Source organism: Melanotaenia boesemani, chromosome 7 (assembly GCF_017639745.1).
Source record: "Melanotaenia boesemani isolate fMelBoe1 chromosome 7, fMelBoe1.pri, whole genome shotgun sequence".
NCBI lineage: Eukaryota > Metazoa > Chordata > Actinopteri > Atheriniformes > Melanotaeniidae > Melanotaenia > Melanotaenia boesemani.
Genome location: NC_055688.1, coordinates 18,985,787 through 19,013,268, shown reverse-complemented (window position 1 = coordinate 19,013,268; position 27,482 = coordinate 18,985,787). Strand labels below are relative to the sequence as shown.

At 36.7% G+C, this 27,482-nt stretch overlaps 1 protein-coding gene across 7 annotated transcripts in view; it reads right to left on the bottom strand.

The window, feature by feature from the left end:
• Nucleotides 1-27,482, bottom strand: part of diaph2 (diaphanous-related formin 2) — a 367,693-nt gene that overhangs the window by 338,184 nt on the left and 2,027 nt on the right. For 5 of the 7 annotated variants that reach the window (XM_041989577.1, XM_041989581.1, XM_041989580.1 and 2 more), the window contains exons 3-6: nt 16,616-16,648; nt 15,500-15,676; nt 9,461-9,565; nt 3,183-3,203 (exon numbers count right to left, since the gene is read on the bottom strand). In XM_041989577.1, coding sequence (XP_041845511.1) covers nt 3,183-3,203; nt 9,461-9,565; nt 15,500-15,676; nt 16,616-16,648 — 336 coding nt within the window. The remainder of the gene's footprint in view (nt 1-3,182; nt 3,204-9,460; nt 9,566-15,499; nt 15,677-16,615; nt 16,649-27,482) is intronic. The other 2 variants (XM_041989582.1, XM_041989579.1) reach the window with 2 other exon arrangements.

The following is a 27,482-nucleotide window of genomic DNA, read 5'->3' as shown; positions in this document are numbered from 1 at the left end:
ATAGGGAGAGGCCCCCCCCCCCCCAAAAAATAGAATGTTTATGCCCAACTGAGCAGGCATAAATGTGGCACATTACGGCTAATTTCCATCGGGTCCGTGTGGTTCAGGCTGTGCAGCAGTTTTGTTTCAACCTACGTGGCACGTCAACCAGGAGCATGTCAGCAAGTGTAGACCATGTAGCTGAATCCACGAGATCACAAAATTACAGGAGAATTGTAGAATCTTGTGATTCTCCACTTTCAGGATAAATGCCTCATCATCCAAGATGAAAAAAAAAAAAAAAACACTGAGACCCCCTAACCGATTAATGACGTAATGTTTGCTTAGTTCAGCAATCGCAGATCTGCACAGGGCTTTTATTTTCAAATTTATCAGGTGCTTTACACTTCTCCTGTGTCTGATTTCCTGTCTGGTTCTATCTGACCTGCTGAGCTTGAGACATTCTGGTAGCATCAAAAATAGACCTGACGTGTATGTTTACGGAGAGCCGCGACGAGACTCTTCTGCCAGGCGCCGCGGTGTGCCCGGTGTGAACCAAACCGTTGCGATTAGCCCCAGAGGCCGCAGCGCACATAGAACATGGCGCACAGAGATCCGGTGGAAATTCATCGTTACACCAAAGAGGAACTACTTTTCACAAAATCCAAATCCAATTAGATAATTCTCATGAATAAGATTGGATTAAATGTAAATTTGGGGGGAGGCGTTCACAACTTTGGTTACATTAAATTTAAATAACCATCACTGTCTATGGGTAGAGACAAAAAGGCAATCATTAAAATGTATCAAAATATGGTGTGCACCAGTGCAACCAATGCAAAAGGTTCATCTGGATCCTTGCCTAAACCTAACCAAAATTACTCAAGTTACCCATTATTCTAAAAATCCTTGGTTTTTACTGAGGAGAAAAGAAATAAAGACATTTTACCTTGTATAAAATAGAAAATCCACTAATCAAAATACCCAAATGCATGTCAAGGCTCCATATTTAAGGAAATGTCATGGAAACAGCTCTAAAACCAAGACTGAATATGTGATACTGTCATTTTTAACAACTACTCAGCCAAAACTTTGTGAAAATGTCCATTAAAGTTTACTGAGGATATGAATAGGAAATTATAATTTTACTTAAGAGGAAAGAATGACTTTTATAATTGCAAATATTTTATAAGGTAGTTGCAAATATCTAAAATAATAATAACAAAAAAGAAACTCTTGTTCATTAAAGACGTTGAAATCTTCATTATAAAATGAGAAGTCTGATGCAGAGTTTTATGCAGAAAGCTGAAAACTTCAGTTTTAATGTAGTGAGTGCAGACTCTCTTGACCTTTTCTGTCAGGCTTGAGACATTTTAGGCTCTTTGCCTCAGATTTGCACAATGACAATACACACACTGTGCTTGTGTACACAACCACATTTGCCATCAGCACCTGACATTTCAGAGCTGACCAGCATGTAAGCAGTCATATGTCCAGTCATACTGATATTGATCACTTCCTGTGGTTTGGAGATGTCTCAGTAGCATTCTGAGCCACGGAGTCTGTCAATGGAAGAGAAGAGATGGAAGTCTACTTTCACAGTAACACTGCAGGATTCATTGATGGATGTACCTTTACTTATGATAATCAATACAATACTTACACACGCTGATAGTATGAAACCATTGCAGTGGTCAACAGACAGCTGAAGCCCACTGTTTAAGGGGGTCAGGTCCACTAGACTGAGTCTAGCTGTATATGTGCAGTCCTTCCAACACACATGAAAGTACTCTGTCGTATTTAAAAATGCTGGGTGACGACCAGGGCCCATGACACCTTTTGACATGGTTTAAAAAAAATCTGAAACTAGATCTCCATATCTTAGTTCAGTGGTCATGATTAAAGCTGAGGTCATTTTTTTCTCTTTCTATTTTTTAAACACAATGTAGCCGTTGCTGCTGATTAAGGGCTACTCCAACCCAATCCACGTAGGCCAAACTGAAAAACCCAGGGCTCCCACAGAAATAACCAAGCACAAAAGAACAGCTTAACAAAGACGGAGAAATGCAATCAATAAAAAGTGTCTGTAAAATGTCTCAAAGAGTGAAGCTTGTCTGAGTGCATGGGCAGAGCAGAGGCCAGGTCACAGTGTACTGCTTCACCACGTCTGTACTCCTGTTAGCCTTTACAGTCCTCTTAATCCTTAAGAAGTTCTCAAAAGGCAATAAAATACCATCTGCACTGGCACCATTTAAAGTGACAATCCCACACTTGACAAGCTAACACAAGGGTTTTCTTTACATATTTATATATTTTCCTATGAAAATGTTCTTTAAAAGGTCAAAAGGGTGCCATTGTACGACAAAAAAGCAACTTGCATGTTATTGACGTTACTGTGTGGTGAAATAAAATGCTACCAATACAGACATGGTTAATTACAATAATTCATATCTTGTAGGATCAACATTAAAGACAAAAAAAAAGCGTTTGTAGAAAAAACTGTGCTTTGATTTCTTTCAAGCGCAGCGGCATTGACAGCAAATATATGGCACTGAATACAGCCACTAAATGAAAATAGTCAAATATATCTGTTCATCCCAGAAAAAAACTCATCTTCTCTATGGCTCAGTATGTGTGTAAATTTCTGCCCCCACACATCCAGTGAGTCCTATAATGTGTTATACACTCTCAGTATGCATTGTATTTCATAGATCAGATAAACATCATTAAGGCCATTTAAATGCACCATGCTCTGATAAACAGATAAGAGTGAACATTATGAGACTGTAAGAGTTATCAGTCTTTATCTGTGCTACAATATTCAAATGCTAATAGTTGCTACACTGCAATTTATTAAAGAGAGAAAAAAAAGAAACAACAAAACAGAACAAAAAGGATCCAAGTTATTTTCAGGCTGTATAATTTCTAAATCCCTCATCTGAAAGAGCCACAGTTTACAAGCAGCATTTGTATTGACAATTTGTGTCCTTTTCAAATAAAAACCCATTAGCAATATCAGAGCTCAAAATGAAAATCTAAGCCATTAAAATGACCTCACTTGCACAGTTCAGAATGTGCTCTTAAACATCCTGCTCAAACAAGATTAACTGATGCCTGTGTGTAAAGTGTGTTTAAGGGGTAGATGAGGACAGATACATAAAAGTAACAAGATTCAGAAGCCAAATAAATGATGGGCTACTTACCGCAACTTTGCTCCCAGTTATCTGCATGCAGCGATCAGCGGAGAAGGTTAATGTGCAAAAAGACACAAACAGCACAATCATTAGTAGGCCAGAGAAACCTCCATTTCATCTTGAGGCATTAGTGTACTGTGTGACATCACAAAAATCCTTTACACAATTATAGCACACACCATTTTACACAATCTATAAAAGCCAACAAAAAAAACCCTCATAACTATTGTTGCATGCTGAAGACAATGTCTGTTTGGCAGCTGCTATTTTCCAATTTGTACATTTTTTTATAAGACAAATAAATTGAAGAAAAAATAGATACAAACATTAAGACAGAAGAACTTGCAGCTCATGTACAAGGACACCCAAGGGATCAATCAAATGCTTTGGAGGGTAAAATATGACTTTCCTTGACTTCCTGGTATAGATTCTGAGATTCCTGCCCCAAAAGCAGCATTGGCTAGTGAGGGCACAAAAGCTTCAGAGGGTCTCTCTGGGCTGAAATCAATCTGCTGTCATTAACATTGGTCTTCAGGTGTCAAATTTGTGTGGCAGACCTACCTTGAACCTATGCAGTCAGCACAATTCCTAAGGTTTAACCTTGTTATCTGTCAATAGTGGCAGGTAGCAGAAGCGATTTTCATTACTGCAACAGTGGGACTTGTTTCACAGGGGGAGGTGTCTGTCAGCACAGTAAATGCATTCTAATCTGAGGCAGAGCTCCTCTCTCTCTCTCTGCTACATGTTTCTAAGGAATTGCATTTTGATTGCAGGAAGTTATAGGACCCACTGAGCTCCTTATTTATTTATTTTTTCTTCTTTTCTTCATGGTTTTCAGAGAAAAGGAGGAAGAAAAATCTGACTTCCCATTTCTTTTTTACCGTAACTCTCAAACTCTCCAGGTCTGTGACCACTTGATGCTTGAATTTCAATCTCCTTTCCTCTACCGAGAGTTTATGACAACCATAAAGTCTATTTTACATGTACCACCATCCCCATTTACTTTGCTCTCCAGTAAAGGCTGCATGTCACTGACCAAAACGAGTCAAGGTCTTGGCTTAATGCTTCAGATTTGAGATTCTAAAATAAATATAACAAAACAATCAGACATTTAAATTAATTTTTTTAACTTACCTTAAAGCAGCTATACCAATACCAGACACTATCTTTAGCATGATTGAACAGTCATTTGGGAGGAACTTGACAGGGAGAAGCACAGGCTGACAGGCAAATTTTCATTTTGAATGCACTGCAGCAATTATTAAGATACAGTTCAAATACAAGGACTGCTCATTGAGTATAATCATTTGGATCCCAAAACAAATATAATCATTATCATGATTTTTCATGTCAAAACATTTACTAATTGAATGAATACAACAAATGTGTAATCATCAAGGGCCTGGATTAGTCGAGGAAAAATATGGCCCACACAGAGAAAAAGACTGCACATTGATGGTCGCATTAAAAACAATAATTGAAGTCTGTAATAATAATTCTGAGCAATCCCCCTTACAAGACCCTGTCATCACACACTTCCTGCTTGAGACAAAGCAAGTTTAAAATCAGGCACAAAAATATTGGATAGCCAAAGTAAATTGGTAAACAAATATTAATTGTATTAGTATAACAATGAATTCTGGTTATATTGGCACACAATTATAGATAGAAAAAAGCACATAAAATGAGGTAAAAAATAAATAAATAAATAAATAAATAAAAGGCAAATGTTCATGCAAAGCTGATGGTCAAGGACGTCCACAGACACACTTCAGCAAAAGCAAAGTTGAATTACATTGAAGGACAGCTCATATTTAAATGAGCTAGGTCAATGTAATATTCTGTAAAAAGATGCTTCATTTTGTGTTAGGGGTAATTTGCAAGACTCATGCTGAGGCACCCTAGTAGAGTATGGGAGGTTTCTCAATTTTGCTTGGCTACAGACAAGAGAGAGGTACCAATCCAGAAGGGAGAGGAGGATAGGGGGAAAAAAAAAAAGATTTGACTCTCCTTTGAAAGACATTCAAGAGTAAACAAAACATTTATCAATCTTTTTTTTATATTAGCTTCCATTTCAAGCCAGACAGCATCAGCGCAAAAGCTGATGGGGTAAGTCAGCATGCGTGAGTGATCAATGTGGATATAACAAAAGTTCTAGCTTTAGAAACAAACCCAAGGCATCCCAAGTTATTGAATTCAAGGAATATTGCTATTTGTGGCACACCAAAGCACGTTTAATTGAGCATGTCTGTGAAGATATCGAAAAAAAGGCCACACAATACAAGGGGATATGTGTTTTTCCACAAATATTTACTGGTTTAAACTTCCAGTCCCAAAGAGTGTTGAGCCTGCATATACATCTGCTGAAGGCAAATACAGTGAGACAGAGAGCTTCACATGTCCACACAGATTTGAGTATTGCTATAACCCTGGGAGATCAAGACATTGCTGATACTCCATTTGGTATCTGTTGGCTGAAATAAGTAATAACTAAATGAGCAAGTGTGCAAAATGAAAAAATATATATATGTACATATACTGTTTATATAAAAATGTCATGAAATGAGAGTAAAAACTTTCTAGAACACCAAAGCAACAATGTCACTATAAGCAAACAATCTTTGAAAAAGACTGAAAGACATTTGCAGTGATGCCACCAAAGCAAGACGAAGACTCTCCAAACATGTTTAAAAAGCACTGCTCACACATTCAGTCACCATTTAGGTTTTCCATTGATATGTTTTACATTTAACCCACAATGCATGCTGATCAGCACCCACAAGCAGCATGATTACTTCGTTTCCACATACATGTTTTGGCATGCATCTGCGGAGATAAGGTGAATTAGGAATTGGATTATCACCAGAATAACAGTCAAGTGATTTTCAAAAAACTAAGCATTTCCATTAAAGGTCAAATAATTCTAAAACCTGCTTTATGGAAAAGCTGCTCAGACCTGCTACTAACTTGGGTTTTGGCTGATCTGATCACCAGTCAAAGGCAGTAAGTACAGACATGATCCCACAAAGACAACCACAATCAGGAGTGGGTTGAGACACAGTAATCATTATAATCATTTAGATAAATACTTCCCATGTTTTTTCATCTTTCTGTAATCACTTATTAAAATATCTGCGGGTGATTAATAATGATACCTCTTTTCTAAGCAGGTGAAAATGTCTGATTGTGGTTCTTAGAGAGGCTAAAACAATGAGTGGTTACTATGCATTTGCTTGACTAAAACATGTTTTTACACTTTCAAAACGATTGTCACTGTTTTTGCAGCAATTCTGGATGTAATGCTTGACAATTAAAATCAAACATTATATTATCTGTACATCTCCTTGCTACTGTTCTATTTCCAGAGTATCTCTACAAAGAAGATTCAGGAGCCACGTCCAAGTGTCAAAGTCACTTGTGAATTTTCCCTAAACAGTTAATTTGAAGTAAGTCAGCTTCATATTTTATAAGAATGGGGATGTACAGCTGTACTGTACTGCATGCACACTTGCATAAAGTCAACTGATCCGCTACCTCATCACTGACATTTAACCATCCCTCCTCCATTGGCCCTATTAAATGTGATAGCAGGGTGCAGGCAGACATTACATTTTGTCCTCTGTCCTTTCACTACATGGATTACATTATTCATTTGAATAAAATGTCTGTGCTCACAAAGCGTAATGGGCCCTGTGAGGAATTCAATCATCTCAGATAATCATCATTATCAATAATGCCAGTTAATTACCATAACAATGAGGAAGGTAATAAATGAGGATGTCAAGGGAGAGGTACCAGGTTTGGAAACAACGGGAACAGAAATGACTTTTTTCTCTGGAAAAGCAATGTGAATATCACCTCACAAAGTTGTCTATAACTTTGAGTAGAGGAAAGGAATTCATCAAATATAAATGGATTGCTGCCCAAACTGTTTGAACTGCATGATAGTGATTAAGTATCAGCTCTCTGCAAAATTAACTGAAAGTAAAATCGATAATTAAATCCAAATTTATGTTCTTACTAATCTCAAACTAAAGCAACTGATGGCAAAAGGTGAAAAAATGTTCTGCTAAGTTATAACAGATATAAAAATTCTTTAATCAAGCTTTAACTTAAATGTATTGTAAATAAAGGGTAGGAATAAGTGGAAATATGGCCTTAGATAATTTAAAGCACCTTTAAATTTAATGATTATTCCTCATGCTGTTATATTTGTGAGTTAAAATAACTTATTGCAATATAAGGCTTTGTTATTTTTATTGCACTGGGCATGTTTTTTTTTTTTTTTTTTGTCTGTAAAGCACTTTGTACTGTAGTTTTGAAACTAAAATGATTTATCTTGATTGATGAAGGATTTCAGCTGTTCAACAGTTCTGAGCCTTATCTTTAGCTTCAGAATGTACCAAATATTTTCAGATAAGTCTGTAAAAAGAACTGCAAGAAGGCCAGATTTGAAACCTAAGTCCTTGTGTTATATCATGTGCTGAACTGGATTTAGAATTGTATTGCTGGAATAATCAGGGTTACAAACACAAAACAGTTTTTATCATGAGTAACCATTATTTACAAAAACTATTTCAATTTTTTTGATTGTCACTAAACAGTTACAGTACCACAAACACAGGAAACATAATGGATGTTAAAAGTGACATACTGAATTTTGGTGAAAGCTCTGGACAGCAGGCAGGCCAGTCTAGCGCCCAGACTCTTCTACTATGCAACCATGCCATTGTAATAAACCTAGTATGCAGTTTAGTGTTATTTTGCTAAACAAATAAAAAATAACACTGAACTGCATACTGAAACATATATCTTCCATAGGCACTGATGCAACTATATACCACCGAAAAGCCGGGTGGTCCTCCTCCTCTTAAGTCCAGAGGACATAACATCCATAATTTCCAAACAAATTTCAAATTGAGATTTCTCTGACCACAGAACAGTTTCCCAATTTACTTCAGTCCATATAAAAGTAGCATTATCCAGGGAATATAGCAGCTTTTGTTTTTTAATATATTGCTCCTTCTTTGCATGTTGGGAGTTTTACCTGAATTTATGGACAACACTGCGAGTTGTGGTCATTGGTAAATTCTGGAATTGTTCATGAGGCCATGCAGTGATTTCCCAAGACAGAGACATCTTTTTTTCTACTGCAGTGCTGCCTGACATCACTGACATCCACTACTGGATTTTGGCTGTGTCCATTGGACACAAAGATGTCTGCAAATTCTCTGAATCTTTTGATGGTGTTATGTATTGTTTATATTTCACAATTTTACATGAAGAACCATTATTCTGACCTGCCATTATAATTAAGACAATTTTTATCAGATTGCTGAACCTTAACCCAAGAGACTCTGTCACATTTAAAGGTGCTCTTTTAAACACTTTTAAACCCAATCATATCACTGATCTGTTGCTGATTAACCTTAATAGTTTATTTATTTAGCTAGCTGCTGCCATTGCAATGCTTGGCTTGCTCCCATCAAATTCAAGATAAACTTATATTTTTCATTAAGAATTTAAAATGTCTCACTTTTGACTTTTTTTTTTTGTATGCGCTACAGTGAATAAAAAAAAGGTGTTTTTTGAGATTTTGAAAAACATTGCATTTAAAATTTATTTCCATTTTACACAGTAACCTGACTTTCGGGAATTGAGAGTTTTATATTTTTTCAAAAATCGACAAGATTTTTCAGTTTCAACGCTTCATTATTCTTTTAATTATTTTTTAGTATACATGGGGTTTGCATATTTTTAAATTCTATATTAAAACATTCAATCATACTTAATTTAACAATAATAATTAGGAATAATAACTAATAACATTCCAATTTTGGAAAACATATTTGTACACCATAACTAAACCAAAAGATTAACAGGTTTCTTGTCTTAATAACCAAATAATGAGACAACCACCACTGCTGTGCAAAATTCACATGCTGAACCACCAACAGTTTTCATGCAAGTGTATGACTAGACAAACACTGACCATCCACCAAGCATCAGGTAAGAAAGTGACTAGAATTTAAACCCAGGTTATTTAAGAGAGTGAGGAAAACAATACAGAAAATAATAATCAAAATTGCAATCAGAGATGTGGGCTTCAAGCACAAAGCGTGAGGAATAGTGGGTTGAGGAGATGGTGGGCAAAAACAAATGACAAAAAAAGCCATAACACAGAGCATAAGGTGATATTAATTCTAGAAATTTGATGATGAGTGATGTGATTTTTTTTTTAACCCATCCACTTTAATCGTACGGTGTAGATTTATCCTCGCACTTACAGATTTGGCAGTGGCTGAGATGTACTGGACAACCATCTCACGTTTGGTGGCCAAGTCCTTTCCACGCAGGGGTGCTTTGCGGTCCTCATTCAGATTCATGTCCTCCTAAAACAGTCAAGTGAAATGTAATTACAGAGACTGAATACTTCACAAATTTTTTAAGTATTATAAATTGTAGAAAAACTGCTGAAATCATTTTCTAAGTTATAGCGTTCACTGTATGTGTGCTTTATTGTACAACGTGCTTTAGGCTGCATCGAAGAAATAAAAAGAACAAAAAAATGTTAAATGTTGTGAAACAAAAGCCAATCCCAAATCTCACATGCACAATACTGGAGATCAAAAGAGCTGCACACTTAAACCTAATAGAAAATATCAAAGTGCCTGCATTTCGAAACCTCAAACTTTTAACCATAGTAACCAAAACCTTTTAGACCGACCAACAATTATTATTTAATTTCTACTGTAACCCTTTTATATCAGATCCTGTTGAATTAATTTCCAGCCACGTTTCTTTGTTAAAGTCACGGGGTACATCAGCAGAATATAGTGGCAGTAATAATTAGTCCTTTAAATAAAAGTAGAAAGGTTGCAGCAATAAAAACTGCACACTACACCCCTGCTCTGAACAGGAGAACAAAATCAAACAGCACAGCCTCTATTGAGGCCATGCAATCACATCTAGTAGTCTGGATAGGCAGTATCTGCGTGTTATTGGGAGTATTATCTTCATGCTACTTTAATTCGGCATCACAAAGAGGTCTTTCATGTGAGAGACATCAGGGGAAAGAGTGAAGGCCGGACAGAGCACTAAAAGCTAGGGAATGACATGATGATTAGAATGGAAGAGGATGTTTATCAGAAGCACTCTCTCACAAAGAGACGGCTAGAATGAACAGACTGGGATAAAAAAAAAAACACTCCCTGGGTTTTAGCCAAGGAAATCTGAAGAAATGGAGGCATGCTGCCCTCTGGTGGAGAGAAAAGAAAATCCTGAACGGTGTGTCCTTAAGTATTGTTGATCAGATATGACAGCAATGTCCCCCCTTCCGATTTAATGTAAAATTACCTCATGAATTAAGCATATCACTAAATAAGAACACCGTATTATACAGAGGTTGAAATATCTTACCACAAGTAATCTGATTCTGTTTTGCCTCATTTGTCAGTAAAGCATGGTGCAGGAATCCCATTCACGGGCACTGTGACCTAAATTCCTGCTATATTTCCTCTAGTAAATACACTCCGAGCTAAAAAACCATTAACTTCTTTTGTGGAACAGGGAGGGAAAAATGCAGCTGAAATGCAGCTTTTTTTTCTCACCTAGGGAAACCAGCTGGTTTTTTAATTAATCTTTGAACCCTGCTAATTTATCTGCTTAATTGGCATTCAATAAAGGAGGCAAAATATGGTGGGGTGAGTACTTTGTGGAGGGGGGTATGAGTAGTGGGCCTGCGGGACACTTGTCAAGGGGCAAACTGGAGGAATGAGCCCTCCACATTCAGCCTACAAAATGATTAATGCGCTTTTATTAATTATACCCTCACTGGAAACAAAAAGAGTCTCCAGATATCATGACTATTCTGCTTGTGTAACTGAAATGACGAGATTTGAGCTTCTACCACACTTACAAAGAATCGTGTGCTCGAGCCTGTTGTCTCATGCTGGTCTGGCAAGCTCTGCTAAGAATTTTCAAATAGTAATCAGAGCGTATTTGCTGTTCTCTCTCTAAAAATATTGCTTTCTTCAATATTTGGGAAATCAACATGTTTACACAGTTTAGTCCATAAGCAGGGTGCTGGCATATTGGATTTCAAAGAGGAAAAATGATAAAAAAAAAAGAGCTGAGTTTCAGACAGAAGGCTAAGGTTATTTGCAGCAAACACAGCTAAATGTTGATTCTGAACGCATGCAAAGCAACTGTTAGGTTCTTAATAGTAAAGCATTCTTGACTGGCCATGCACTTTTAACACAAGTGAGCAGGTGTTTCAGGTACTAAAGAACAGTCCCTAAACAAGCAATACGTTGAAATGGCTGCACTGCAGGTATGGCAGCATCTCACCAGGGGAGAGGCTAAGCATCTGTTGAATTCTGCAGGTTGTTGATTTTTAGGCAGTCAAAAGATTTCAAAGCAGTTATGTTGTATTTTTAGTTTTTTACATAGTCTGAGTTTTAGGCTGACTTTTAAAGCCATTTATTTAAAAAAAAATGCATAATTTCTTTAGGGTGGATCTAATATGGCTGGAAGGAAACACTTTTAACTCATAATGGCTGTATAATATCAAATCCTATGTGATTGAGAAAAAAAAATGTATAAGATGGTCAAAAATTTTCTAAATCCTGCTGTGTTAAACCCAGCAAAAACCAGAGCACTAGAGGCTTTAAATCACAAAGAACAATTAAGGATACGTCAAATGCATCTAAGGCTAAAAATGGTATGAAGAGTTTCCCCCACAGGAAAATGTGGATCTGAGAAAAGTAGAAATATAAAAATGTTTTGCTTCAACTGTGACAAATCAATTATTTTGTCAACTACCCTCAAGTCTGATCCATGAGTGTGTAAGGGCACAGGCCATAATTCTCCTGTGGGCTGGTTTTAATGTCTTGGTGCAGAGTGGAACTGCTGAAGGATCACATAGGAGCTTATTACTGGGACTGTTCATCCTGACAATGGTACACAGACACATAAAACCTCAAACAAGCTACAGCAGCACTGCCATGAGGCATTCTGACATTGCTCTTCTTTTTCTGCTAGCACCTCCAATACCATTCCCATACTCTTGAAACTGACATTCAACAAACTGGCTCAGGAAGCAAATCAGTTGAATCAAATAAAAGTAAGGGGGTCTTCAGGTTTTCATGCTCACAGCCACATTTAATCCTTATCCAGTATATAATGCTTTGACTGTTTTTGTTTCTGCACAAAGCACCTGAAGCACTGATAATTTTGTAAACATGGACATACATTTAAACAACTGGGGAAAAGACAAATTCATGTATTTCACCCTGGAAAATGTTTGTTTTTCCATTATGTCAAGTACTGTGACATAGTCAGAGATGAGAGGATTTAAATATCAGTTGGGAAATCCTGTGGCAAAACACAGAGAAAAGTAGACCCTGTACTTTCCCCTAATTTATTCTTATTTTCAGTGGTTTGCTTAAAATGTCTAGACCACATTTATTTTCTTTTTCTCATCACTGACTGTTTTCTACTGTATTTTTCCAAATTCTTTTGATGACCTTTCAGGAATAGGCTATGTGCTATCAGGGCTCTGAGATACACACTGCTGAAGGAAAAGGAAAAAAAAATCACTTTCCTGTGGTCATTAACGCACAGCAGTGGGTCTCGCTAATATAGCACTGGTCAGCCCTACATACAGAGAGAGCTAGATATCTTGGGCTATAACATATAAGACTGCTACTGTTCTATTTCCAGTGTATGTTATATTATATAAGCCATATAAAACTGGAGGTAAAGACAAAGAAAGTGACAAAGATATATGGGCATGAAAAACTATGGAACTGAGTGAACACGACACATGGTTATTGAAGAGAAGCTATTAGCATAAAAAAAAATCTACCCACCACGGTGATTTCTGTGTTTGCTGCATCAAAGCAGAAAAGATTATGAGCGAAAATATTGGTGGCTTCAAAAGTACGTAAGCAAATAACTATTTTTCTTTTTGATTTCATTAGTGTAATTATACTTCCCAACCCAAAGTGCCAAGCCCCGTCAAATGTCAGACAAGAAAATATGCTTTCTGTGTCATCTGTCACTGAGCAAACTGAAGTCTGGGTTTAATGTCACGCCGCTGTGAGCACAAACATAGTAATTGAGAGGTGAACTGAGTGACAGGGATGAGCACCCAGGCAAGAAAACACTGAACAGAAGTCTGATGAAAACCAAGGGCACTGATCGCGTTTCTCTGGCCCTGGCAATAAAGACCATTGTATGAGAAAAAAGGAAAGGTAAGCACCATACCACACACACAGTCACTCAAAGACATTATCCACAATAGTACACACAACCTATGCAATGAAGCCAGAGTAATTCAGCTCTTCACTTCAAAGAGATAGGCTGAATGCTTTTTGTAAGATTTCAATCTTGCAGTACATAAGGCCAAAGATGCATTTCAATGGAGAAAATCACAAGTGTGACAGAGCTTTGACCCTACAGATGAGTGTGAAGTAAATTAGAAAGTTTGCCGTGTATCTGATAGTGGTCAGGGGAATACATAAGTGGAGCCCTGCCTCACAAAACCTTAAAATCTGAATGTAAAATGTTTTTAGTTTTTCTGGTGTGTTCAAAAATGATCTTAAATATTTGTCAGTAAATAATATTGAAAGACAACATAGTCATTTTAAATCTTTGTGCCACTCTGTTGACTGAAAAAGCATTTTAAATTAAGCGCATTACTGAGCCAAATCACTGGACTAAGTGGAATGTTTCTTCATGGTGGAAAATATATGCAATGCACTGTAAATAAAACTGACTGTAGACTAAGATCAGTAATCACTTCCTGTCTTTTACTGCAGGGGTCAGGCAGATACAGTACATAGTTGAGTGAGGGAGCTTAGTGCCGGTTCATAGGCAGTTACCTAGGGCGCCATCTACTAAAAGGCACCACTACAGCAAGTCAAATTTATACCAACAGTGTTCAAATGAAGAGGCTAAAACCATTAGGCACCCAGTACAGATCACAACCAACTGAGGAGTCAACTTGCTGACTTTTCTATGTTACTCCAATTCTTCAATTATATAGAAAATCACATCTCGTTTGCATATCATGCATTTTTTTTACATATATTAGCTTCTTCAGCAGACACATTGGGATGTTTTTTCATGCCCCATACTTAAGATGTAGATCAAGTGATTGGCTTTTTTCCATAATGGTAGAGAGATTGCGGAAAAGGTAAGTTTCCCTTGTCCTTGTAATCTTTGCTACTCACTACACACACTTTGGTCAGACCTTTCCAACATCCACTTGGTAAAATTGACTGAAAGTTTATCTAGGGTGTGCCCATACTAACCTTTAAAGTAAATGCAATAGAATCAGCTCTTCCTTCTCTGTGCCTGCAGCATAAATAGGCAACCTAAAATTGCCATATTTTTACACTCTTGAAAAAAAAGTAGTCTAATGGGTCAGAAAAGTTAAACATTGCAGCAAAAATACTCATGTAGCAACAGCATAACCCAACAAGTGAGTATTCTGTGCAAGAACATGTATTAACTTCATGTGTCAGAGCATTAAGGGATGAGCATCTGATGTTATGTGTGTGTGTGACATAGAAGGCTTGGACAGGTACACTGTTATTTTTGGTAGCAGATATTTTCAAAATATTTGAATATGTCAAGAAATATACATGAGCAGAAATCAATATATCTGGGCACACAGTCAAGTATTAATACTGTGTAAAAAAACTGGTTTGGCTACACTGCTGGATATCATTCTATGTCGTACTATTAGTATTGGCAGCTGTGTGACAATTCATAGGGCCTTTAAGCGCTACAGTAGACACATCACTTTCCAAACCTCTGCAGTGGTTTACAATAAACTAAGCACTAATGGTACAGAGTAATTTTCATCATCATCTCTACAAATCAGCAGATAAATTCAGCCCTGCCTCCGATCACTGCTCAGTGTGCTCCCAGCTTCCAATTTAATGCTGTCATTCATTGTTCAGTTGTAAGACCTGTAAACCATAATATCTTGACAGGATCATTTTATCCATTTCAGATTACTGACAGTAACAATAAACAGTGTAAAGATGTTGAATAAAAGTGGGATAGCTCTGTAAAGCAATAATGGCATTATCATCCTTTTTTTATGTACCTAATCTCATCAGCAGTAAAACAAGGGTGCATGAGTGCCAATAAATTATAAAAGCTTTTCTGCCTTAACCTGCATTCATAAAGCAGCTTTTTCTAAGGGCATTTAGGATTTGGAATAATTTATTGTTGTGTGGCATTTGATAAAACTGAGTCTTAGAGAAGACCATAAACAAAGGAAACAAGTGCAAAAGAAATGCAGAACCTACCATCATCTTTTCAAATAGGTCAACTATTTCTTTTTCAGAGAGGTTCATGGATCGTTCGTCAAAGAAGGGTTGAGGAACGGGCATTTCGGTCTGGGCAGAGATGGGATCAGTTGGATGCTGTATGAGGGGCTTCTCCTTCTTCGTCCCTGTTTTCCTGAAACTGGTAATGCGATCACGCTGAAAGAAAACAGAAGGTTTAAGATATCAAGATGCTGTGCTGCTGTCTTGGTCACATATGATCAACGTGAACTATTTACAAGGGATTTACAATAAACCAGATATTCTGATGTCAAGGGCAGCTCAATATGTATTACTGAATACAAATGAAAAAAAAACTAATAACAAAAAAAAATGGTTTTCTTTTTTCAAACCAAATGAAAAGAAATGTCAGACTAGCAGCAGAGAACACATCTGTTATTACAGTCTACTGTATAAAACAAATCTAGGTTTTACTTACCATGAATTCCTTCAGATTACCTGGGTTTTGCTCATGCCATTCAACTCATTTTAAAACATACAATACTTCAACTTGTGGTATAAGTAAGAATTTTTTATGTTAAATTAATCAGTTGTTATTATTATGATGACTGCACATGGTAATGTTTTGTGTGAAAGCAGGAAAATGTAACTGAACCACATGCAGAGTCAGTGTTAGTCACTTTTAGTAAAATGGAAGATGTCATGCTAGATGAATGAACAGAAACTGAGAGACGAACATATAATGAAGACATACACAATGTCACAGTAATTTTACTGAAATATTATTTGATGGATCAAACTCAGAATACATGACATCTATTCAGAAATTCATCTGACCTTAATAAATAATCTGGGAGCTGCTTGAAGTCATGAGCTAGACCTAGGTGGCACTACCTACAAAAAAACACTAAGAGAGATAGATTACTGCCTTCTGTGTACTCTGTTATAACACAAAGGTCACCTTGTACTGTAGCAGCAGATGTGATCCATGTTTTTGTTTTTCCATGACTTTACATGCTTCTAGCACATTATTTGATCCATCCACATATTTCAGTTAAAAGTTCCATGCAGCAAAGACAAACCATGGAATGATGTAAAAAAAGACTAGTTAAACCAATAGTAAACCAGGCACCTTACCATATCATCAGCCAATGTTTTAATGTGTATGTTCTGTTGGAAGGAGGGCACAGTGTGAAAAACAAAACCCAAAAGAAAATGACAATACTGCCAAATGTACAGTATGTGTCCCAACGGAAGTATTCTTACATGTACAGCATCCATAGACAGTTTCAGATTACTTTCTAGTTTCATCATATTGTTTTTTTCTTGTTAAAAAAGAAATTTCTGTACATGAGTACTGTACATGTCTTGAATATGAAAACACCTGATGATCTTAAATCATATATATACATATATACACACATATATATATATATGTGGGCTTGAATGTGAACACCTCAAAGACACACATTTAGAACAAACATATAAAGCAAACACATACATAAAGCTTAACTACAGGTAGAGCCCCTATAATCCCACAGTAACACCAGGCCACCCACTGAAAACATGCAAGTTAGACCTGCTTGGTAGAAACTGTTCTATTCCAAAAAATAGCACACATTCTCAAGGTACATGTATTTCTTTTATTGCTCTTGCGTGGGCTTTAAAGAGCATCTTTTGTAGTGACAGGGACCAAAAACATTAACATTACAACTGCTACTAATACAGATGTTTATCTTTATTTCAGACACAATAAAAAAGGCTACCGCCAAAGGGCTGGAACTCAGCAAGGGGTGGCCATTTGAAACACACCTCGAAAGGGAATCAGTAACAACTCTGCCATATGTTGTGGTGCTAGGCTGTAAAGTACTAATTAGTCAGGAGATGTGGGGCTGCGTTGGTCATAAAGCCTGCCTCCAGCCGTGGTTTCTTCCACTATTCTAACTGGCAAACAAGCTACTGATACTGGAGTGAGCAAACAAACAGGCTTTAACCTGCACCTCCCTCTGTTCATCTCCATAAGAGGTCACTTTGGCCAATACTAAGCAGACAAACTGCAGTTATCTGTCAATAGTTTTGTCTGCAACAACTTGTCAACATACACGTCATGTTCATCATGCTTCATGTATAAAGAATTCTTATCTGTTATGTTATTTTCTCCACCACTCTGATGCCTGATCACCACCAAACATCAATCCCACACACTCACAGTTAGTTGCATTTAATAAAGCTGTGCCAACATTCACAACATCTGTAAAGCTAATAATTTGACCTGGACAGCAACTTTTCCCATTTCAAACTCAGAGCGCATGTATCATTAAGCCCAGCATTCTCTGGCAGACTAAAACTGCGTGAAACAATAGCTAATTTTCAGATGGAGTACTTAAACATTTTCTAATCAATTTAACAACAATCAAACCACTGTTTGGTTAATTGCCTTGACTTGAGGGCCTTTCCTTACCCATTATCTTGGCAACATCGCAACATTGCAATTAAACACCTAACAATTAAGCTTGCATGTCCTCTGGGCTTCTCCTGCTTATTAAAGTAAACTTTTTCATCAAAATAAATGTTTATTACCAAACACATATTTCTCTAAATAACCTAATCAAATTAGCTCTGGGTCCCTCCTTAATCAAATATGATCATGACTCCATGCAGATCCTTAAAAATGAAAACACAAAGCAATATCACACAGCTTGAATGCCAACTTGGGGACACAAAACCACATCAGTGTGCATATTTCATACAATAACTTTTAAAATTAATACAATAAACTGCTATTAATGTGAAACATATCCTTCTATTGATCTTAGTTTTATTACAGAATATTACCAGGTGGCACATGAAATAAATTTCCTTCCAAGTTAGACAGAAGACTACTTCTGTTTCAAAATGACTGTCTTTCTACAGTTTTTAAATCAACATCACTAGACTCGAGTTATTCAACCAAACAGAAGGTTTAGCTGAATACCAACCCACATTTATCCATCCATCAACAAATAACAGTCTGTTCTGACTCTTGAGTTTCATACATGAACAGGTTGAATAAACAGGGTGTAGATCTCAACCTTAAAATAAGCTCTGATGAATATGGGAATATAACACGTGATAATGACAAAATAGCTTTATTTAAACATCATGTGACAGCTAGACTCAGCTCTGAAGTTACGTCACATTTCCAGACTTCCTGGCAGACCAGTTTTCCTTAAACCAAAAAGCGGTGACTAAAAAGAAATAAATAAATACATTTTTTAATGCCCTGACGAAAACTATTTCATTCATTTTAAAAATTCTTAAAGTTCAGATCTCAGATAGCCTGTTGACATTAATATAACCTCCAAATAACATTAGATCCATTTTAAGACATAATAGAGATTACTGCAATGTTCAGCTCTGCGTGTTTCCACAAAGGACATGAAGTTAGAGAAATACTCAGCACAACTGTTTCCATCTTCACCTACCTGGTAAGCTTTTTTTTTTTTTTTTTTTTTAATTAAGGCAAAAGTTTTGTCTCGTTTTCTGCTGGTTGACATGTTGTTTAGACGTGCACTCTCTGTCTGCTGGAAGAATTGTGATCACCTGTGTGTGCGTGTACCAGACTGTTTAGTTTTTTAATCAAAAGACAAAGTACCTGTATTGACTTCTGCTGTGACTTGGCGCTGTATAGAAAACCAGATCAAAATAAATTAACTTGACCTTCTAGTGGGGACATTGGGTCTTGTTGCGGGGCGGGGCATCCCCCCAGTATAATGGTAGGGGAAACACTGCAATGTGCTGCTGACAATAACACAATTTTTAACTTTTTTTCAACAACTCTTTTCATAGACATCAGTGTTTCCCCTACATTGATTCAGTCATGAAGTGCCGGCTATATTGTTACCGCCACACCCTCAAAATGCAGAGAATTAAATAGTTTCACATGGATGTCAAAATTTTTTAACTGAACCTGCATTGCCGCCTCCAGAAGCGCGGCAGCGGTAGGATACTCTGCTGTCAGACATCAAAGTAATAAACATTGAGAACCACTACTTTATCCTCAGGAAAATTGTAAGATGTTTGTGAAATGTTATTTGTATGTGTTTGCTTCACACAGAAGCAATTTTTATTTTGACTGTTCAGTGTTTTTAACATTCTGTAGGCTATAGTGTCCTTGTACAGTAGGTAGATGAGAAAGTGGGTCAGGGACATGGCAGGATAAAACCTGGGTTGGCTGCATCAAGAGGCTGAAGCCTGTCTCTAGGGGGCGGCTGTCATGCCAGGTGAACTTAACAACGTGCCCACAGGAGCGTTCAGCAGCTACAACAAAACCAGTTATTTATCTTTCCATCTGGTCTCTTTGCTCCTGAAGTGCAGCATTTTTTGTGATGGTTTAGTAACTGTGCTGCTCTGGTCTGTTGCTTCCACTACAGGTAAAAACTCTGCTCAGCTGTTAACTTTCCTGCTTCTTCCTTCAAACAATGGTGGCAGATGCAAGGTTATTACTCTTAAGCTGAAGCTGCAGCTAGCTTCGGCGCTAACTCCCTTCATTTTACACAGTAGTGGAAATGAAGACCAGGGACTCAGACAGCAGACACAGGAAGTTATCACTGAAGCTTGTAGCAAAAACTGGGCATTCACCAATAAGCAGGCAGTTTCTTACAGCTAACTTTTCTTAAGCACAAGCACTTGTAAAATGAAATATATGGATACAGATACTGTATCCATATGTGAATATTTCAGATTATAGATCACCCAGTAACAGACCTCCAAAACCTAAAATTGTTCTGAATGTAAGTGAACTGAGCCTCTAAAATTGAACTGCTGTTCCTTAACATTTCAAAAAGGATCACCAGAGTAGACACAAGAAAACTGTATGCCCCCTCTCTAAAGCCCTGACAAATGCAAACAGAATATATATTTAACAAAAGCATTTTAATTTCCTAAAGATGTTTATCAAAGTACTACATTGATTGGTCAAACTCTACCGAAAGTGACGTTAGAGTAGTGTTTCCTAGTCACTGTCATAACCATCTAAATGACCTAATTTATCTTTGTGGAATCTAATAGGATGAACAGTATTGTATATATCATGGACCAGTTGAGAGAGTGACATCAGGCTGCACCAGATACCACCAGTGTAAGTGAATTAGACAGACTAACTAAGTTAATTTGTTTCAATGAATCTTGTTACAAAGTAAACTTGATGGCTGTCATTTCAAGCATGGAGGTAGTGCATACCACAGCCTAGGATGCCACAAAATTTTTCTATTACAATTTAGTCCTATATTCTTTAACAATAACCCAAGAAAAGGGTCACTGGTTCAACAGTGTACATGATATGAACAACTTGATAAAGCCCCATAAAAGGTCATTAATGCATTTTATGCAGCCACCCAACGTCTTCGAAATAAGATTTTAGATTTGCAATACCATAACTAAGTAATCAACTTAAAGAAACAGGACATATGTTATAAAAAGTACTTCCAGTTGAAGCAAAGTTAAGTCCAAAGATATCTCAGACAATGTAATAAATTTTTAAAAATTAACAATAAAATTAGAGATACATGATATTACTGCACAATATTGGTATCGGCTGATATCGTCCATTCCAAAGATATAACCAACTGATAAAATATTAGGGGCTGTGAGAACATAATCCAAGTCGGTTTTAAGTAGGATAGGATGAACATAACCTACTTGTTTAGTTTAAAAACAATTGTCATCATTCAGTCTGACATGTTTTACATAATTCAAGTTGAAATATTTTTTCTTATTTTGCAGAAGAAGGGAAAATTACATCATCAACACTTTCACGGGAATTGTAAATAAATGTGCTTTTATTTTGGAGTAACATCTGTCCTCACCGTGTTTTTGTTGCGCCCTAACATTCCCCTTATATTGGGTCATAACATTTGCCAACAGGCTAACAAGACAAAGAGAATGCAGAATAATACTGAATTTTGATTCTACAACTCCTATTGAGTTGTAAAATATCAATATATCAGCGAAAAATCCAGTATCGTGCTTACCTAAATACAACTGGACATGTTTGCTATAATTGAAGTGTTTTCAGTGTCTGTAAGAGTCTTTCACAGTTTAGTAAAGCACTGGTTCTGTTTATAACTTCTGAAAAGGGTAAGCACACAAAAGCCCATACAGCGAAGATCAGAATGGCTCTACACTGGACAGACTGACCATGTGACTGCAGACTAGCACAGAACTGCCCTCAGGCAAGCTCTGTCTCGGATGGAAGATAATGTTTTTTTTATTATTGTATCCTTCATGGTTACCAAGATGTGAAATATATATACATATTTACATATATATACAAATAAATATTTTCTTTTTCTGTTTATAATTTTGGTAGGATTTTTGGTAGGATTGTATGAGAATAAATGGCGTTGTCACACCTGCTAAACCTGTTGTTTTTGCAAACTGCTGATATGCAGGACTGTGAACAGCTGACCTTGTTTTTATCTGCAATCGGCTGGCTGAGGTGGTAGTTAATCATGTTGTACCTACAGAAACTACAGTGCCAATAGAGTAAGTGTTAGAATAAACTCCCTCATTGCTTAAAATATGTCTTACTGTCACAGTAGTGACTACACCTGTCAACTTCCTCTGCGATATTATACAGTATAAAAATTGCATATGATTAATGATATTCTTTTGCCAGGCTTTTTTTCAGGTGCATTAGGCTCTTCTCTTTCAGTCAAACAGTATTGTCCTGCTTTGACTTCTTTTTACACTCTGTCCTATTTTTAGGTTTATTCTTAAATATGATTTTTTTTTAAGCTCAGTAACTTAATTCTTTGATTTAAATTGTATCTCTTCATGTACTGTTATGACTAAAACCGACATATTATTTTTCTGAAACAGAATTTTTTTTGCTGTACAGCAAATGTCACATTACGACTCATATTTGCGTTACTAAATACTGATGGCTGTTTGGACAGCTTTCAAAAAGCATCCCATCCAAGATCTGTATTCTAGCATAAACTTAGTAGTTGTAAATTAAATCACATGAATGACTGACAAACACTTCTCAGATAATCAGGAAGAACCACCCCCTCCACAGGAGTCCTCTGATATAAGCTTAGTGACAGAGCGGGTAAACCCCTTCACCCCGCCAACATCACACTGTGCAGTAGCTCAGTCAAAACACACCCTCCAGTCATGGATTGTCAGACGGCTTTATCAAACTTTTAAGTATGATTCATACACTGCAACATGACAAGGATAGGCATCCATTGATGCACAAGTTATGTCATGCGCTGGCTTCTTTAAATAACTTAGGCAGCTTAGTAAATTTCCTATTTTCCTGTCTGGGGTCACAACCAAATAGATACACATAAAAAGGGCTCATTTAAGGGGTTGAAATGAGAGCAATGAAACTGTTGGTTCTTCCACTGTGAGACCAACGTATTCTGGGCTGCTTCCTCTCTCCAACTTCCTGAATGCCATTGTCACATACACACGTGGTCAGTTTCCTGTTGTTTCTCACACGTTGCTCTAACACAACAGTGGTGATATTTCCTGAATAAGACATGGTAAATTACAAAGTAGTTTATGAAAGAAAAATTAGATTGGACTACATGACAAGCTCCTGTCTGGACTGACCAAACAGGCAATGGACAATAAAGACCAACATGAATGTGCAACAAGCTGACAACTTGTACTAGCCAAATGTTAACACGACCTAAAATGGTCCCTCCGGCTTCCCTGCAGCTCATACATCAAAGTGTCAAAATCTTCAAATGCCACAGCCTTCACCAGCAGCAGCGCAGCATGCCATTAAATATGATTCACAATGTGATAGTGTCTAAACTTTAAAAGCAGAAGGTTACCCACTGCTTTGTTGTACACTTACAATTATTATTTCCCAACTGGGATCAATGAAGTAAAAATTTAAAAGAATATACGAATTGTTCTATGTCTGGTTTGTTTCAATCAACTAGATAACACTGTACTATAACTTAAATGGCCATTCATTATATATCCTTTCTGACGTTTACCCTTTAAAGTCCGACCCAAGAAAAAGTGGAGAAAAAAGGCCAATTTTCTTTAATCTGAAGTTTTTGTTTGGCCTTTAAAACAAAATTTAAAAAAAAAATCAATAAATATATTTTTTGTGTATTTACTGTTTATTACCGTGTGATGTCAAAATGACTGTTGTACAAAATGTATCCACCAGGGGGCTAATATAAGTATCAGATTGCATACAACAGGGTTTTAAGCAAAGTTTTTAAAATAAGGTCATGCAAACGTCTCAGAAACCCTATGTATGTATGTACGGGTTAATGACTAATCAAATAAAACAAAAGGACTACAATGATTACAGGGAATATTTATTTTACTTAGGTTATCATCTGTGTTTGATAAACTGGAGTTCCAATAAACTTCACACAGAGCTGACAAAAATATAAACTTGAAATGAAAGCATTTACAAACCCCTCAAACTTGTTATTAGTTAAGAATGTATGTTACGATGCCAAGTCAAAGCTGCATTCTTCTTTTTGAAAGTAAGAATCCAAAGCAGCATACCTTTCATTGACCTTGCTGGCAAAATCTGATTATTTTGTGCACATTTGTATAAGTATTCCCTCTGTCCCGGTTATCTTCTGACAATAAACTAAAATTGATTAACCTTTTACAATGAAACAAACACAAACTCAACTGAGTGTCTCAGTCAGTGTCATCATAAAAAGCTGATAAAAGAGCTTTTTCTCAAAGCCAAGAACTTTAATTTATTTAATCAAAAGATCCCAATCTTCACATCATGACAGGTGTCTGCACAACAAATCTTGTCCACAGAAGGGATCAAGATGCAAGAACTAACATGAAAGGCATACATTCTCAAATTTTTCTGTGATTAAGGATTTTCATTACATTCTAAAGTCACCATATTGATTTGTCTACACACAAGGAAATATTTGTGAAAGCAAAATCCAGCCCTTGTAAGAATTATTAGCAAAAATCTATATTCCCATATCAACGATGTGTTACTAGATTATAAATTATAGTAAAACATAAAATAATCATATTCAGTTTCAATTCCATCCAGTGTTATTTGTATAGCATTAATTGACAATAAAAGTAATCTCAAGGAATGAATGACAGTAATGGCACCTACATCAAAACAATATTGATTTTACTTTCCTTAACATAATTTTAACCTTGCTTACATGCTTCCAAAACAAACAAAAATATTCATAGACATACCTTGTAAAAGTAAGGCTGCTTATTTTTAAAAATAATGAGAGTTCAAAGTAAGAACACATCTAAAAAAAATTAAATACTAATATAAAAGAAAGTGCTGGTTTTCACTAACTTTTACTGGTTTTTACTAACTTTTCAAATCAATATAATTTGTTACTGATGGCTGACACAAACCATCTCTGACATACATCATAATTTTGCAAAGATGATCAATAAAAGGTTTTAACTTCTTAATACTTTTAACTTTAATCATGCTAGTATGATACACAGGTTTGTATTTACAACCAGTGATCACTGTTTGTTTGGGGGAGAGTTATCACTTGTTGCGCAGAGACACAGAACTGTTTACAGTGCTGTGTTAAAAGAATGGCGTGGCCCCTTGCATCCAGCATACGTCTGAGTTAAACTAGGACAGGCCAAACAGAATAAGTTAGCTGTGAGAAACTGTCTGTTTAGTGGTGAATGAAAGCTTCTGGAATAACTGCCACGGCTCTGCAGGTTACAAGCAGGATCTGCTTTACCACTGTGGTGTAAAGTGAAGGGAGTTAATCCCAAAGCTAGCTGTAGCTTCAGCCCATGAGGAATCACCTCGCCTCCCGCCCATGTTTTGGAGGCAGAAGCAGAAAAGTTTAACAGATGTTTCTGTCACCAGTTTCAACCAGAGTTTACAGAGGAAGCAACAGACCAGAGCAACACGGTTACTAAACCGTAAAAAATGTTGCACTTCAGGAGCAAAGAGACCAGATGGAGAGTCAAGGAAAAAGAACTAGTTTTGTTGTAGCTGCTGAATACTCCTGTGTGCGAGGTGTTTAGTTCACTTGGCATGGCAGCCACCCCAAAGAGAGAGGCTACAGAATCTTGATGCAGCCAACCCTGCTTTATCCCTCTAGGGATAAAGCATTTTTCATTTCAGTATTGATGATGCTACAATGATGTCACAACTTCTCGATTTTAATTGGTCTGTCTAGTCAACGTCAAGAATCACTCAAAATGCTCGTCCCAAATGATAAAAACAAAATATGCTAAATTACAAACTGCTGACCCAAATCACACAAGTGGGCAAACATGCAAGTTCTTGGATTTGAGAAAACATGTGAAGAGGTTGTGATAGTACAACTTAAAAGTCAACAACAATACACTTCATTCAAGCAATTAAAATGTAAAAGATAAGTGTCTGTTTTGTCCTCTCAAGTTGTAGGCTAAAATATGCTAGCATCTACACAGTCAACCATATACAGTCCCATTGTTATTATACGGACAGAGTAGGAGGATTCCTCTCTCATTCTATGCTGTGAGCTCATATTTTATTCTGGTATGGAGAAAAAATATTTCCGTTTAATCAGCTCCTCTGAATTTCTTTTTAAGCACTCTTTCCATTTGTCTTCTCCGAAAAATATCATACTGCAATGCTATCACAACAAGGATATCATGAAAAAGAACAGCTAAATAACTGGCAAGTCCTGAATTATGTTTATTTCGGTGTAGTTATTTGAGCATCTCTGGCTGTGCTGAGTATCTACATCACGAGTCCATGTCCCAATTGGTGTTGCTGTGATGTAATCCTGAACAGTGACTTGTTAAACACACAGCTTTCAGTGTTTCTCATCTAAAAACTGGCTTGGCTTTGCTTCAGGCAACAACAGAATGGGACTGAAAAAAGTAACCTCTCCCTTGATGCTGTTTATTACAGATACCAAGCCACTATTACAGGATGTAAGATTATAGCACCATACATGGTGAAAATTGTGTTTTGTTATATTTTAAAATTTTCTATCAGACAAATCTAATAATTATTATTATATGACACTATGCTAACTAAATAAACCTCTTATATTTGCTATTTAAATAACTTGACTTGAGGTTCATGAAAAATACGCACATCATTATGCTTTTTCATGTCAGTGTTTTGCATGTCAACAAGGACACTTGGATTAAATTAACAGAGGAGCAGCTTAAACTGGGAAAAAGCAAAAGGAGACAAATCAGCACTCCACCCAGGGATGAATAATTACTTCCTCCCAACTCTGACCATGTAGAGCTTTTTTTTTTCCAGCAGCTGAAGTTCAGGCTTCCTTTGACTTACAGCTCTGCTTAGAAAATTGAGCAACAGGGAACATGCCTGGCCATGAAGCTGCTTAAATACAAAAAGAAGAAACTAGCAGACATTTTACATAGACCTCTCAGTTAGTGACTGATTATGTAACTTTAAATTTTGGAAGTAGGATGTTGTTGCGATTTCTCATTACAAAACTCTACCTCTGGGAAAACATCCCATTTCAGTCCACTTTGGGATTTCCTATCGGGTATATATAATGGTCAGACTTTCTGTTAACTGTACTAGACTCTTTACAGCCAGTTATTTTAAGTTCAAAATTCCCCTGTTTGAAGTGCAGCAATAATGTTTTCCTGTTGTGCAAAAGTTTTAAGACAACTTCACAGCTACCACAACAATCACCACAAGTAAACAACTGAGGTGTTCTGTTGGCAAGTGAGTCATATGGTCAGCCTCTACATTTGCAATCTATTTAGGCTCAGTGAATTTTTTCACCAGAACAAACATTTGATTAACTCCACCAATAAGGTACGTTGCAAAGAAACTACTAAGGGTCCATTGTTGGCAGTTAAGAGGTGATGTCATTTAGAAATCTCAACAGCAGTCAAACTTTCCAACTTTCTAACTCAGATGGAAAAGCAGAAACAAATTAACAGCAGACAGCATTTTCTGTCTCGGTTCAGGGAATTACTGTCAACCAGTGTCCTCTAAAGACACTAAGCAGGAAGTAGCGTGCACTTAACATCCTCT